The 16,495-nt window shown below is 42.6% G+C and overlaps 1 protein-coding gene and 1 pseudogene across 2 annotated transcripts; both read right to left on the bottom strand.

Moving 5' to 3' along the window:
- Nucleotides 1-2,251: 2,251 nt before the first annotated feature.
- LOC124711910 (serine protease inhibitor I/II-like) lies at nucleotides 2,252-15,915 on the bottom strand. Of its 2 annotated transcripts, XM_047242164.1 has the most exons (3): nucleotides 15,666-15,878; nucleotides 12,790-12,948; nucleotides 2,252-2,692 (listed from the first exon to the last, which is right to left on the bottom strand). In XM_047242164.1, exons 1-3 carry the CDS (start codon nucleotides 15,733-15,735, stop codon nucleotides 2,577-2,579), a joined length of 345 nt encoding a protein of 114 aa, XP_047098120.1. In that variant the 5' UTR covers nucleotides 15,736-15,878; the 3' UTR covers nucleotides 2,252-2,576. The 2 variants fall into 2 exon arrangements, 1 of the variants encoding a protein (XP_047098120.1); XR_007005541.1 differs by lacking the exon at nucleotides 12,790-12,948 and having other exon boundaries at nucleotides 15,666-15,915.
- On the bottom strand, nucleotides 8,128-8,245 carry LOC124712570 (annotated as a pseudogene).
- Nucleotides 15,916-16,495: the final 580 nt, after the last annotated feature.

Here is a 16,495-nt window from a genome sequence, read left to right as displayed (position 1 = left end):
CAAGACTAAAGCAAAATCACACACGTTCGTAGGATAAGTCGACCTGGAAAAAGCGTTCGAGAATGTGAAATGGTGCAAGATGTTCGAAATTCTGAGAAAAATAGGAGTAAGCTGTAGGGAGAAACGAGCAATGTACAATATGTACCAGGGCCAAGAAGGATTAATAAGAGTGGACGACCGAGAGATGCTGCATTGCCGGGAGGCTTGCTTGGGCCATCTCAGCTTTGCAAGATGGGTGGGAGATGATTCGCACTGTTAATCGGGAGATGAGACACAGTGGTCGGGCAGTGGTGTGTCGTGAGTAGTAGTGCGGTAAAGGCCCACTGAGATGAGGAGAGAGATTAAAGAATTTTGAGAAGAATATTTTATTATGATTATCTTTTATGAATAATAGAAGAGGATTAATTAAAGCCAATTGATTTCACATTTTGTGCTTTATTGTGGCAGTCTGTAGTTACGCATTCTTAGTTCAGACATCCAGAGACTTGAATGTACCGAAAGATAAAAAGCAATGCATAATTTTCGATTTGAATTTGGGAGCAGAAATAACTGTTGAATATTTAATTTTTAGAAAAAATCTCATTTGATATTATAGACTGCTTACGTTTGTCCGGTTGAGAACTGTAATTTTTGTGTGTAAATGTTTGTGAAACAAAGAAAGAGAGAATTTCTCAATACAGAACTTTTCTAATCAGAATACTAATTACATTTCCGGTCATAATTTGTCCGCACCCATAGTCCATTACAAAATATGAGTTATTATTTTTACTTACTCAGATTTGTCATGAACTGAGTATACTCTGCCTTTTTTTTAAAAAAAACGCGTTACCCCAAGCGCTTCTCAGAAACTAGCTTAGCATATGAGACGCACTTTCAAGACAAGACCAGAATGTCTGTATTTCCGATGTGCAACAGGTGAGCCAAAATTAAATAATAAAAGAAGGAACACTGAGATTTTCCAGGGCAGGTTTATCAGTTTAAAAGTGTAATGATTCACAATGTTGAATTCAGAAAGTATTCTTGCCATTAAGAATGTTTAAACAGACGGGGAACCAAATAGGCACTTTCAAATTACTTTCCCGCAGTCAGATTTTGTGATACATTCTCGCAGTCGAATTCCTATAGCTATAGTTTATGAATTCCTGTGCGCTTTTACGGTTCAGGTGACTGTAGTTCTATTACCCTCCATTTTACGGACACAAAATTATTGATCATGTGGTGGTGGAATTACAGGTGTTAGGTCCTTCAAATATCCCCACACGGACGAGCTCAGTACCCTCCATTATACGGGCACAAAATTATTGATCATGTGGTGGTGGAGTTACAGGTGTTAGGTCCTTCAAATATCCCCACACGGACGAGCTCATTACCCTCCATTATACGGGCACAAAATTATTGATCATGTGGTGGTGGAGTTACAGGTGTTAGGTCCTTCAAATATCCCCACACGGACGAGTCCAGATGAATTATATCCGGAGATGTTTATGTAATACAATTTCTTCGTCCTGCAACTGAATGAAGATAGTGTCCTGCAAGTTATGTCATAAATTTCCTTCTGTTACACCCTGTACTACGAACACATTCTGTTAAATCGACTGCAAGAATGAACATGCTACGCTGTGCTTTTAAAATCTAAGTTCTTGTTTTCCTTTTCGCAGTCCCTTTTAGCAGAAAACAGGAAAGTTGAGTTATTGGCTAACTTTATAATCCTACCTGCTCGTAGATTAAGATCATGCGAAATATTGTCATTAAAGCTGTTATCCTCATACCTCCAGCAGCTGGAATTGTCTTTCTAGTACCGATTTATGCATTCATTTTGAATTCTATTTGCAGTCAAGATTCCGTTTGCAGTAACAATAAATAAGGTCAAAGAGAGGGAGGATAGGAGAAGTTGGACAAAGAAGGGGGGAGGAAATGGATACAGAGAAGTGGAAGGAGGATAATGATAGGGAGATGAGGGAGGAGATGGATATAGTGTGGGAGAAGAGAAGTACAGGGAATGGGAGGGGGGTGGGAAGTGATGGACAGAGTGGGGAAGAGGAGGAGGAGGACATGTAGTAGTAGTAGTACAGGAGGAGGAGGAGGAGGAGGAATAGGAGGAAGGGAGGGACGAAAGGAGGGGGCAGGAGGAGAAGGATAGAGAGAGGGGGTAGGCGGAGATTAGGACGTATGTCTGATCCCTGGACATATTTAGCAGTTGCAAGGAATTGTAGGATTTCCTAGATTTTCATAAAAAATAATTATTTCCAAATTAAAAAGAACTGTAATTTAATTTTTCATAATTTTTACTGTTTTATATGTTTGTTGAGATTTCTTATTTCAATAAATAACACAGAGAAACAACATTCAACAGTCGCATGCTCTTCGTATTACGTTGGTAGAATAAAATAAAGATACATCTATCTTTTATCAGCTTGTCACTTCGTCTCGTTAGCACCTGGATGCGTCGTATGTGATGTTATAGTCCTACCAGACGATCGCATCACACACTGCGTGGTTCATCTTGCTGTATAGTTCTAGCTTCAGGTAAGAGAGCCCCGTCGATTAGCGGTTTCCCCCGCGTGCGCGGCCGCCACTCAGTAGCTTCCCGGAGGACAGGCCTTCCTGGTGCAGGCACCGGACCTGCCGTCTGGGCCACAGCGGCAGACGTTGCACTGCTCCTTGTACGTCGTCCCCGGAGTACACGCCACGGCTGGAACCAAGAGAACAGCGAGGGTCAGTAGGAGCGACGTCAACTGGAGGCCAGTACAGGAGCGTCTTCACAGATACTACTTAGCCAGCAGGAGGTTTCCTTACTTGCTCATTTCCTGAGGGTTCCATATCATACTCTTTGAAATTTGTCGCCGTATGAAAAGTAGCCGTATACAGTAATGAGGATTGTGTGGATATACACAAATATTCGTGATTATTGAACAAGGACAATTACTGTACCTGTCTTTAAGATAGATAACAAGGCGCCTTGTGAGAATTACAGAGGAATTTTACAGAAAATCAGGAATAAGATAGAATCACAATTAAGAGAAGAACAACAAGGATTTCGACCAGGAAGATCAGCTATAGATGCCATATTTCCAGCCAGGCGGATTCTAGAGAATTTTATGGGGGAGATGAAAAACATCATGAATTTGGTACTGGTTTTGCTGTTAAGAAAAGGATTGTGTAAGTAGGCTGTTTAGGTTTTTTTATTGGTAACGCCACCTCTGTATGAAAATCACTGGCTGTGCTGTGTGCAGTCCGTGGCTGCTTTGCATTGTTGTAATACTCGCCATTGTAGTGTTGGGCAGCTGGCTGTGAACAGTGCGTAGCGTTGCGCAGTTGGAGGTGAGCCGCCAGCAGTGGTGAATGTGGGGAGAGAGATGGCGGAGTTTTGAAATTTGTCATGAACTGCTATATTTATATATGATGATATCAAGGTAAATACATTGTTTGTTCTCTATTAATATCTTTCATTTGCTAACTATCCCTATCAGTAGTTAGTGCCTTCAGTAGTTTGAATCTTTTAATTAGCTGGCAGTAGTGGCGCTCGCTGTATTGCAGTAGCTTGAGTAGCGAAGATTTTTGTGAGGTAAGTGATTTGTGAAAGGTATAGTTTACTGTTAGTCAGGGCCCATTCTTTCGTAGGGATTTTTTGAAAGTCAGATTGCTTTGCGCTAAAAATATTGTGTGTTAGGTTAAGCACAGTCATTTGTAATTGTTCAATAGGGGACGTTCCATAGTTGTTAATCGGGTTTAGGAATTCCATCCCATTAACAAAAGACTGTCTTACATAACAATCAAACAGCAGTGGTACCACATAACATTCATACATGTCAATGCACGGACTGAAGAATCAACTGAGGATTTGAAAGATGAGTACTATGAAGAATTAGAGAGAGTAGTCGAAAGTATTCCAACAAGAAATGTGAGAACTGTCGTAGGGGACTTCAGTGGAAAAATAGGTAAAGAGGATATGTTCATCCCCACAGTAGGAAAACATAGCAAACACTCGACCACAAACGAAAATGGATGAAAAATGATCAATTTTGCACTGTCAAAGAATATGAGAATTTGCTCGACGATGTTCCCTCACAAAGAAATACACAGAAGTACATGGTGCTCTCCAGATGGCAAAACTGTAAATCAGAGTGACCATGTTATGACAGATCAACGTTGCACTACATTTGTAAGAGATGTCAGAACGTACAGAGGAGCTGAAATTGGCTCAGATCATTTCATAGTGCTGGGAAAGACGGAAATCTAGATGATTTGGAATCAAAAACCAAAAGCCACAACGCATCGAGCGACTGAAGGAACTGTCTGTTAAAGAAACCTATGCGATGAAATAAATAACCGATTTACAGCATTGTAAGAAGCTGAGGAGGAAAATAGTGTCGAGAAGGCACGGGAAAGAATAAAGACTGTAGTAATAGATGCAGCAGAAAAAACCCTGGGAAGGAAAAAGAAGAAAGAGAAATGGTTCAACGAAAAGTGTCAGAGAGCAGTGGGAAAGAGGAAAGAAACCAGGATGCTGTGGTTGCATAATAAGGAGAGTGAGGACAGGAGAGAGACCTTCAAGGCGTTTAGAAGAGAATCAGCAAGTTCTAAGAACAGAGAAAAGAAAATATCTAACTGGAGTCCTAGAGTCTATAGAAGTGGAAAGCAGGAATGGAAACTCAAAGAAGTTGTTTCAGAATACAAAGACAAGTAAGAGAGGTTATCAAAGTGAAAACCTACTCATAAAATATAAAAATCAAAATATGCTAACGCAGCTGGAAGATATCCTAGATAGATGGAAAGAGTATTTCTCAGAAATGTTAAATTGCACTGATCCGCACATAACCTTCAATTGCGCAATGTCTGAGAGTGACAGTATTAATAATGACGAATCTAGAATCACAGAACAGTAAGTGATCCACTCCATTCAAAAGCTGAAAAACAACAAGGCAGCTGGCGAGGACCAGATATCAGCAGAGATATTAAAAGAAGGCGGAAGCAAACAACACAAAGAAATTTATAACCTTATCACAATGATCTGGAAAACTGAAACACTGCCTGAAGATTGGAAAACTGCAATAATTTGTCCCATACACAAGAAAAGAAACAGAATGGAATGTGGAGATTACAGAGGTATCAGTTTGCTGAACATAACATACTACATGCTGTCAATGATCGTCCTGAAAAAAACTTAAACCCTAAGTAGAACACATTGTTCAAGATTACCAGGCTGTATATCGAACAGACTGTTCCACAACTGATAATTTGTTTACTGTATTACAGATCTTTGAGAAATACTGGGAATTTAACAAAAACATCCACTGTCTCTTCATTGACTTCCAGCGAGCCTATGGCACCATCCACAGAGTAGCCTCTACAACACATTACGAGAATTTAATACACCCAGTAAAATCATTAGGATGATACAACTGTGCATGGATGGCTCCCGGGCAGCAATGAAGTTTCCAATTAAAACAGGCTTGCAACAAGGAGACGCTCTTTCATGTGACCTCTTCAACCTTGCAGTAGAGAAAGTGCTTCGGGAGAGTAATTTATATCTATACAATGGTCTCCGATTCGAAACCAGTGAAGTAAAGCTCCTGGCTTATGCAGATGATATAGTGTTGCTGAGCGAAACTGAAGAGGAACTGAAAGACATGTACAGATCTCTCAGGTACAGTGCCAGCCAAATGGGGCTTTTGATTAACCAAGATGAAACAGAATATATAGAAATAGGTGGAGTCATAAACCCAAACCCTTACTTTGAAATTGACCAACATTCTAAATTCAGAAATGTACTTCAGTCTAAATATCTTGGATCACGTTTCACCAGTAAAAATATCGCAACATTGCATATAAACAAAGAATACCATCTGGGTCAAGATGTCCGTATTCACTAGGCAACCCAGTCAAAAGTAAAGCTTTGTCAGTCACCATAGAGATGTACAACATTTTCATTTGCCACATAGTACTGGATGGTTCAGAAAGCTGGACGTTTACAAAGAATGAAAGAGAGAAACTGAATGTTTTCGAAAGAAAAGTAATGAGAAAAATCTGGGGACATGTGTTGGAGAATATCGTATGGAGAAAGAACAATGAAATTTATCAGTTAATGAAGCAACCCACTATCATCCATGAATCAAAAAGTAGGAGACTACAATGGGCTGGACATGAGGCTAGAATAGAAAACAACAGAATCATCAAGAAAGCATTTGAAGGAACTCTCCAGGCAAGAAGACCATTGGGCCGACCTCGTACAATGTGGAAAGTTGACATAAAGAAGGACATCGCAGCATTAGGAATTTTCGCAGGGTGGAGAGAGACAGCGAGAGGTAGAAAGCGGTGGAAGCAGATCGTTGGTGCAGCGCGTGGTCAACGGGGCCTGTGATCGCTGAGAAGAGAGAGTCATACTCTAATCATTAAGGGGTATAATCTGTATGATAAAGGTAAAATACAGTAAGAGAACTATTAGATATACCCCGATGTGACAAAAGTCTTTGGCTATTTCCTAATATCGTGTCGGACCTTCTTTTGCCTGGCGTAGTGTAGCAGCTCCACGTGGCATGGTCTAAACAATTTGTTGAAATATATCTCCTTCCGAAATATTAACCCATGCTGCCCCTATAGCCGTCGATAATTGCCAAAGTGTTGACGATTCGGGATTTTGTGCATGAACTGACCCTTCGATTATGTACTATACATTCTCGTTGGGATTAATGTCGGGCAATATCGGTGGCCAAATCATCCGGTCGAATTGTTCAGAATGTTCTTCAAACCAATCGCCAACAATTGTGGCCCGGTAACGTTGCGCATTGTCATCCGTAAAAGTTCCACCATTGTTTGGAAACAAGTAGCCGAACGTAATCATTTCCAGCCAATGATCGTGTCAGTTGGACCAGAATACCCAGTGAGTTCCATGCAAACACAACCCACACCATTGTGCAGCCACCACCAGCGTGCACTGTGCCTTGTGAACAACTTGGGTCCATCAGTTATTACCAACTGAAATGAGGACTGGGTTGACCAGACAACAGTTTCCCAGTCGTCTGGGGTCCAACCGAGGTGGGCACGAGTTCAAGAGAGACGCCGCAGGCGATATACTGTTGGCAAAGCCATTCGCGTTGGTCGTCTTCTTGTCATAGCCGCACTGTCCTACTGGATACGTTCGATTATCTACCATATTGACTTTTGCGGTTATTTCACGCAGTGCTGCTTGTCTGCTAGCACTGCTCTCGCTCGTCAAGTGAAGGCCGTCGGCCACGGCGTTGTCCGTGGTGAGAGGCAATACCTGAAATCTAGTATTCTCTGTACACTCTTGACGCTGTGGATCTCTCAGTATTGAACTGCCTAACGATTTCCGAAATGGAATGTCCCATGCGTCTACTTCCAACTATCACTCCCCGTTCAAAACCCGTTACTTCCCATCGTATGGCCATAATCACATCGGAAACATTTGCACATGAATCACCTGATAACAGTCGACGACGCCGCCAGAGCAATATTCTTTTATACCCTGTATACGCAATATCACCGCCATCTGTAAATGTGCACATTGCGACCCATGGCTTTTGTCGCCTCGGCGTGGGAACTGTGTTTATGTCGTGAGGTAGTATAACTCACGGCACACAAATTACCAGCATTTGAGAATGAAATCACTTGGCGACTTTGAACAAACTGTACACATAATTTTGAAACGTTTTCGGAACTTTTTCTCGGTGATACGCCGCCAGAGAACGATGAAGGTAGGAAAACATCGGTATGAGCTACGACTTTTTAGTTTATTATTTCTTTACAGTTCGAAATCTGTCCACAACACGCTTTGCAGACAGTATCCACAGATGGCGCTGAATGTACCACAAATTTATACCACTGGACGGGTCGTAGTTCAGCAGATATGGCGTCATTGACATTGAGATGCGTGAAAGTAGCTTTTATTCAGTCTATACTCATAAAGCACTCCGTATTCAGGGCACGAGTGGCCTACCGGGACCATCCGACCGCCGTGTCATCCTCAATGGAGGATTCGGATAGGAGGGGCGTGGGGTCAGCACACCGCTCTCTCGGTCATTATGATGGTATTCTTGACCGAAGCCACTACTATTCGGTCGAGTAGCTCCTCAAATGGCATCACGAGGCTGAGTGCACCCCCAAAAATGGCAACAGCGCATGGCGGCCCGGATGGTCACCCATCCAAGTGCCGACCACGCCCGACAGCGCTTAACTTCGGTGATCTCACGGGAACCGGTGTGTCCACTGCGGCAAGGCCGTCGCCCTCTCAGTCCAAACTCATACTGTGTTTAATAATGAGAGCACTCGGCAACTTCCAACAGATTTAAAAAAGCTTACAAGCATAACGTCATAAATAAAGTATTTCACACATTAACTATTTGTGAGTAATCAGATGTGTGGAACTGTTGTATACATAGGAGCTGATTGCTTAAAGAATCGGTGGCTACGGGGTTTGCGGATAGTTGCAGATACTGAAGTCTCTGAAAACTCGTTTAACACCGATGTTTAAGACAAAATATCGGCATTCGATGTTTCCAAAACGACCTACATCTACATGAGTCTTCAGAAGCCACCTGGTGGTATGTGGTGGAGGTTACTTCTGTTACCAATAACTGATCTCCCATTCCCTGTCCCACTCGCGAATGGAGTGTGGGAAGAATGATAGTCCGCAAGCGTTTCTGCCTTACCTCTAATTTCTCGAATTTTCTCGTTGTGGTTGTATTGCGAAATGTACTCGGGAGGAATTAATATCTTGTCCGACTATTCCGGAAAGTACCGTCTCGAAATTTCAACAGTAAACCTCTCCGTGATGCACAACGCCTTCTTCGTAGAGTTTGCCATAGGAGTTTGTTGAGCATATCTGTAGCGCTCTCGCGTCGACCAAAGGAACCCGTTACGAAAGGCACTGCTATTCGTTGGATCTCGTGTACATCTTCTCTCAGTCCTACCTGGTAAGGATCCCAGATTGGTGAACAGTATTCGAGAATATACCGAAGAAGCACCTTGTAAGCATCTTCTTTCGTGGATGAGTTACATTTCATTGAGATTCATCCTGTGAGTCTTAGTGTGGCATGTGTGTTTTTCCACAATTTATTTTATGTGGCCATTCCCCTAAGGTCACTGTAGATAGTTGCTCCTAGGTATTTTACTGTAGATACTGTTTCGAACAATTTCTCAGCATTAGTGTAGTTACACAGTAGTGGGCCTCTTCTCGTACGTACGTTCAATATGTTACTTTTATTTGCGGCCTCGGGCATGGATGTGTCTGATCTCCTTAGGTTAGTTAGGTTTAAGTAGTTCAAAGGCTAGGCGACTGATGACGTCAGATGTTACGTCCCATATTTATTTGGGTTCAGGGTCAACTTCCAGTGCCTGCACCATTCATGAGTCATCAGACATAATAAATCTCTATGTCATGTCCAGAGAGCGCAGTACATACATCTCTACAGGGTTATTACAAATGATTGAAGCGATTTCACAGCTCTACAATAACTTTATTATTTGAGATATTTTCACAATGCTTTGCACACACATACAAAAACTCAAAAAGTTTTTTTAGGCATTCACAAATGTTCGATATGTGCCCCTTTAGTGATTCGGCAGACATCAAGTTCCTCCCACACTCGGCGCAGCATGTCCCCATCAATGAGTTCGAAAGTATCGTTGATACGAGCTCGCAGTTCTGGCACGTTTCTTGGTAGAGGAGGTTTAAACACTGAATCTTTCACATAACCCCACCGAAAGAAATCGCATGGGGTTAAGTTGGGAGAGCGTGGAGGCCATGACATGAATTGCTGATCATGATCTCCACCACGACCGATCCATCGGTTTTCCAATCTCCTGTTTAAGAAATGCCGAACATCATGATGGAAGTGCGGTGGAGCACCACCCTGTTGAAAGATGAAGTCGGCGCTATCGGTCTCCAGTTGTGGCATGAGCCAATTTTCCAGCATGTCCAGATACACGTGTCCTGAAACGTTTTTTTCGCAGAAGAAAAAGGGGCTGTAAACTTTAAACCGTGAGATTGCACAAAACACGTTAACTTTTGGTGAATTGCGAATTTGCTGCACGAATGCGTGAGGATTCTCTACCGCCCAGATTCGCACATTGTGTCTGTTCACTTCACCATTAAGAAAAAATGTTGCTTCATCACTGAAAACAAGTTTCGCACTGAACGCATCCTCTTCCATGAGCTGTTTCAACCGCGCCGAAAATTCAAAGCGTTTGACTTTGTCATCGGGTGTCTGGGTTTGTAGCAATTGTAAACGGTGAGGCTTCTGACTTAGCCTTTTCCGTAAGATTTTCCAAACCGTCGTCTGTGGTACGTTTAGCTCCCTGCTTGCTTTATTCGTCGACTTCCGCGGGCTACGCGTGAAACTTGCCCGCACGCGTTCAACCGTTCCTTCGCTCACTGCAGGCCGACCCGTTGATTTCCCCTTACAGAGGCATCCAGAAGGTTTAAACTGCGCATACCATAGCCGAATGGAGTTGGCAGTTGGTGGATCTTTGTTGAGCTTTGTCCTGAAGTGTCGTTGCACTGTTATGACTGACGGATGTGAGTGCATTTCAAGCACGACATACGCTTTCTCGGCTCCTGTTGCCATTTTGCCTCACTGCGCTCTCGAGCGCTCTGGCGGCATAAACCTGAAGTGCGGCTTCAGCCGAACAAAACTTCATGAGTTTTTCTACGTATCTGTAGTGTGTCGTGACCATATGTCAATGAATGGAGCTACAGTGAATTTATAAAATCGCTTCAATCATTTGTAATAGCCCTGTATTTATCTGCAAATCGATACTATCATCTGGCGTTGCTACTTTCTTACACACAACCTCATCATCTGCGAGCAATGTTAAACAGCTTACTACGCTTTCTGATAAATCATATACGTACAAATTAAACAATAAAGGTCCTGTCGTACTTCCTTGGGGTGCGACCGAAACTACCGTCACACATGGCGATTTTTTTTCCGCTAAGAGCGACGTGTGGAGTTCTGTCTGCAAGAAAGCCTTGCGTTCGGTCGCAAATCTGGTCCGATACTCGGTAAGCTCATACTTTTCCCCACTATACGGCAGCGGTGGACGGTGTCGAAGGCCTTTCTGAAGTCGAGGAACACGGCATCAAAGTGAACTCCGTTGTGTACAGGAATTTGGATCTCTTTGAGAAACAAAGTGAACTAAATTTCGCAGGATCTCTGTTTGGGAAACGAACATTGATTTTTATAGTGGAGATTTTCGTTCTCTTCTCCAAAAAGCCATAATTCTTGAGCATAAAACATGTTCTATTATCCACTCTACTCTATCAGATATGGTTTCACCATTTAAACCAATGTTTTTCTGAACTTGTATCTTACACGCGCCAGTGGAAGACATTTGCAACTTGTCACAGGTGGCCATGGGGCAAAAGGGGGTTGGGGTGCAATATGTTTGAACTATAACAAGAGAATTGAGTACTATTGTAGATAAGGATGACTAATATCTTGTTCACTGCTTTGATGCTTTTGCGGTGCTAAGTAGTGAGGGCAACAAGTTGATACATTGCGACAAAACAAATAAACCAAACTTGATTGATGTAATGAACGTTTTGAAATAACACAAGAAAAGAATATTTTGCTAACGGCGATATAAACGGGCCTATAATCACAGCTCAGTTTTTATCTGAAAGACTACCTACTAGTTTGCAAGTAACATGCGTTAGAAGAATGGAATCAACATCGCTACTAATCAAAAGCTACAAAACCTACAAAGAATTAGCTTTTCCAAGACATTTCTCAAAAGTAATGTACCGTCTCAGTCAAAAACGTAGAAGACTAAACGCAAAAGGTGTTAGCCAAGTTTTCACAGTTATGTGTGAACTCTCGAGGAAAAAGGAAACTGCGTTAAGATTAGTATAAGCAGGAACTGTTGTTATGTATAGAAGTGACTTGACGGAAGTAACGAAGGAACAGACAAGGAAAAGCAAAGCAGTTAAGATTTTAAGTTTAAAGTGAACCATAAGATATTGCATGTGAGATCATACCTGTCAAATACATGCTAGGCAACAGCAATTGTTCTGGTTTTCAGTCTGAAGACTGGTTTCATAACTCTTTTCAGTAGTTTGTCCTCCGTAAATCTATTCATCTATACATAACTACTGCAAACCAGATCCTTTTGAACGAACTGAATATATTCAAGCCTTGTCCTCCGTTTATAACTCTTATCTTATACACTATCCCCAGTCACCAAATTAACTACTTGTCGAAGTCTCAGGAAGTGATCTATCAAACTATCCCTTCTTCTGGTCAAGTTGTGATACGCATTTTTATTTGATACGGCCTCTCCATACAGTTACGCGATATAGCCATCTAATCTTCAGTATTTTTCTGCAGTATAATATTTAAAAAAGATTCTGTTCTCTTCTTGTACGTATTCGCAACAGTCAGGTAATTTTAATTTAGAGGATAGGACAGAAAATTGTAAACTTAACTGGGAAAAACACATGAAACAAATGGATCGGTCCAGAGTGGTCCTAGGCGCGCAGTCCGGAACCGTGCGACTGCTACGGTCGCAGGTTCGAATCCTGCCTCGGGCATGGATGTGTGTGCTGTCCTTAGGTTAGTTAGGTTTAAGTAGTTTTAAGTTCTAGGGGACTGATAACCACAGCAGTTGAGTCCCATAGTGCTCAGAGCCAGAGTGGTCAAATAAGTTCTGCAATATCGACCTCAGCAATGCATAGTTACAAGACGCCCAAGAAATCTATGTGGCGACTGACGTTGAGTTGTAACTGGCTGGCAGTCTAGCTGTGAGTGAGGAGGAAGGCAGGTGACTCACCCCTGGTAGAGCGCGACAGACAGCCTTTCAGAGTGCACACAGCGGCTGTCCCATACTTGTTGCAGGAGCACGTGTTGCAGTCCTTCTTGAACGTCGTGTTTGGCGTGCACGTTTTCTCAGCGCGCCTCACGCGAACTTTCGTTTCAGGAGCTGCAGCGTCTACGAGAACGACAGTTATGGAAAACATACATGTGGCGAGACGCGTTTCAGGCACGATAAATTTATTACAATTACTTTGCTTGGGAACCATTATCTGTCAACAGCAGATTTGGAGAACAACCGTCGACGAACTGCAACACAGATTTATACAGCAGTAGTGGGTAAGCCAGGCGTTGCTCGAGCATTTGCAGGGTGACTATTATTGAAGTATATGAAATAAAGTCACGACTTCTGAACGGTTTGCTTTACGACGTTGGAACTACACGGCTGGCCGCAGGGCACGATGGGATTTGGTATGCGAGAAATCTCTTTAGCTTCGACGGGTGACTGTGTGGTGTGCAATGTCCAGTCACTGAGTAATCGGTAAGATATCCCTTGATGACGCGGTGATTACCAAACGGTACATGAAGATTTTGGAAGAAGATTTCATCCCTATTATCCAAAATGTCGCTGATTTCAACAAGATGGGTTCATGTAAAAATGGTTCAAATGGCTCTGAGCACTATGGGACTTAACATCTGAGGTCATCAGTCCCCTAGAACTTAGAACTACTTAAACCTAACTAACCTAAGGACATCACACACATCCATGGCCGAGGCAAGATGGCCGGCCGCAGGGCATGATGGGAATTGGTATGAGCAGGTATGGTTTGGTTTAGCGACGAAGCCCACTTTCATTTGGATGGGTTTGTCAATAACCAAAAATGACGCATTTCGGAGACTGAGAATCCGCGTTCCGCGATCGAGAATTCTCAATAATGGTTCAGATGGCTCTGAGCACTATGGGACTTAACATCTGAGGTAATCAGTCCCCTAGACTTAGAACTACTTAAACCTACCTAACCTAAGGATATCACACACATCCAAGCCCGAGGCAGGATTCGAAACTGCGACCGTAGTGGTCGTGCGATTCCAGGCTGAAGTGCCTAGAACCACTCGGTCACAACGTCCGGCGCCGCCTGGACGGGTTTATACCGATAAAAGGTCGGTCGTCATATGTCTGGCTGATCAGTGTGTGTGTAACAAGAAGTGCATCTCTACACATAGAAAGGCTAGACTCTACAGCACGGTTATCAAACATGAGCATCTCTACGCAAACGAAGCTTTAATTCCTACAGCAAAGGCGATCCGCACAACATCGTGTTGTGGGAAAAGGATTGTGAGGTCTACCCCTTGCTGATGCGACTGGAATCCCGCAAAGAAACTGAAGGGTGCCTGCCAGCAAACGAATATTTAAAATTCATAGACGTGTTCAAAGACTACCAATAAAGAGATTTACACACAAGATTATGATATATGTTGGACGAGGACCTGGGAAATCTCAGATCGAAGCAGTGGAATCTGTTCAGTCAGAGGAAGAATTGTTTGGTAGTACACGCAGAGAATGATGTTCCAAAAGAAAGAGAACCAACTGGACTGAAAAAAGAAAAATAGCCCACAGAGAGAATGGGAGCCATATGTAAGATGGAAAAAAGACTAAATGCATCGCACGATCCAGCAGGGTTCTTACAAGTTATTATTATTATTATTATTATTGTCACTATTAGTGGCCTCAGCTGCAGTAGTATAAGTAATGCATGTATCAACTCTATTAATTCATAGTAGGCATAATTAACTCATACTGCCACTTCAGATCGTTTCAGATCACTTTAATACTAGTTCTCATAGTGATTTCCTTAGGGAACTATAATGTAAGGTACTGCATGTATGAAACCCTGGTGTAACATAAGAGAAGCTCTGACGGCAATGATCAGGTCTGGTTAAATAACTAATCAAGTATTTAGGAGCCTTTGTTTAAAAATGTTGAAGAAATGGCCCTCAAAGTAAAATTTCCACTGCGCTTCAAAATAGCACTAATTAACAATCAAAGGAACAGGTGTCAGGTTTTCAGCTATTAATAAATTAAATAAATTTCAGATGATGGCTCAACACATGGAAGAGTTGGCGGCAAGGCAACAATACACAGAAGAGTTGATGCCAAGACAACGAAGGCTACAAAGTTAAAATATTACACAGTAGTGGCTGTCATTATTCCAATATATCAAAGCGAATTTAATGTATTAAATACAAAAGGAAAGAAAAGAATACAGTCGGATATAATAAAATATTTAAGGAACGTTGAAGACTGTATCTTCAGAGTTGAAGTACAAAAAAAAAAAAAAAAAAATACAAAGAAAGAACTTAATATACACTGTGAAGAAACAAAGCAAGGATGTGTGGAATGGAAACAACGTAGCACCAGACGGGGGAAGACAGATTAGTTAAAGGAGCAGAAATGTAGGACGACTGAGGACCGCATGGTTTCAGTTAAGATAGAACATGACATAAGAGCACTTCATGAAGTGAAGAAGAAGGCGACAATGAACAAGGACAGTACGACTAATGTACGAAACATCCCCCATCCCTCGGAAATTACCGTGTGTCGTATATGCTACGCTGTATAGTATTTTTAATATTAATTCCACACGGCTCAATGACTTGGCGTGTCTTTGAACTGGACGCCCCTAACATACCCCGTAATCGCACTGGGGTTTAACGTGGAAACTGAATGAGTCTTTACTGGCGAACGTCCAGGTCACAGAGAGGTAACCGCTAGGTTAAAGTCAAATCGAAATATTACGTGGACTGACAGGTTTTTCTATCCCGTGTCCTTTGGGTGTCGAGGAGTACGCTTTACCACGAGACCCGACTGAGATTGACATGTAGCGTAAGACCTACCTGCGTTGCAGCAGGCTAGCAACACTAGCGCCACGATGAGCACGGCGAGCGCGGCGGTTCTCGACACCATGGTGGCTGCGTCGGATACTGTGAGTCGTCTGTTGTCTCAGGAGGCGCGGAGGCGCCGTTTTAAAAGCCAGCTGCTCCTCGTCCGGCACGACCTTGCTTCTCCTCCCAAGTCGCAGCCGTGAAGGTCAAGTGCATGTAGAACCGAGAAGTCCCCCCGTTGTTGTTTGCTGCAGGACAGGCATTTCCGCATCCAGCTACTTAACTCAACATACTGGCTTCAGGCCAAGGAGAGCAACCCATTGCTTCAGAAGCTAATGTCATGCAGCTGGATTACGTAACGGCGGCGTCACTTCGAAGAACTCGCTGGATAATAGCTAATGCCTACAACTACACGTGCATATAAACACTGCATTCCACTGTAAAGTGCGCCGCAGAAGGTACTGAGATACGTGATTAGTGTTTTCTGATCTGTTAGGTTCTTGTACTGAGACAGGAAAGAATGACTGCCTCTCATCTATACTAATAATAAACTAAAAACCTTCGTGTCTGCGTGTTAATCTGGTTGAACACGCTAGTTTCGAAAACTACTAGGCGAATTTTCATGGGGTTTTCACAGGCAACTTGACAACGTACAGAACACGAGAAAAAGATATCGTAAATTAAACTTTTCCCTAAAACCGTCCTGTGTGTCTATTTGTCAGTTTGAACACGGTAATGTCCGAAACTTCTAGTAGAATTTACATGGGATTCTCATAGGTAACTTGAGCATAGTTTAGGGCAATAGATAGACTTCATTTCGCCGGCCGGTGTGGCCGTGCGGT

This window comes from Schistocerca piceifrons, chromosome 8, assembly GCF_021461385.2.
Source record: "Schistocerca piceifrons isolate TAMUIC-IGC-003096 chromosome 8, iqSchPice1.1, whole genome shotgun sequence".
Taxonomy (NCBI): domain Eukaryota; kingdom Metazoa; phylum Arthropoda; class Insecta; order Orthoptera; family Acrididae; genus Schistocerca; species Schistocerca piceifrons.
The sequence above is the reverse complement of the archived record's forward strand: the minus strand, read 5'-3'. Positions and strand labels throughout refer to the sequence as shown.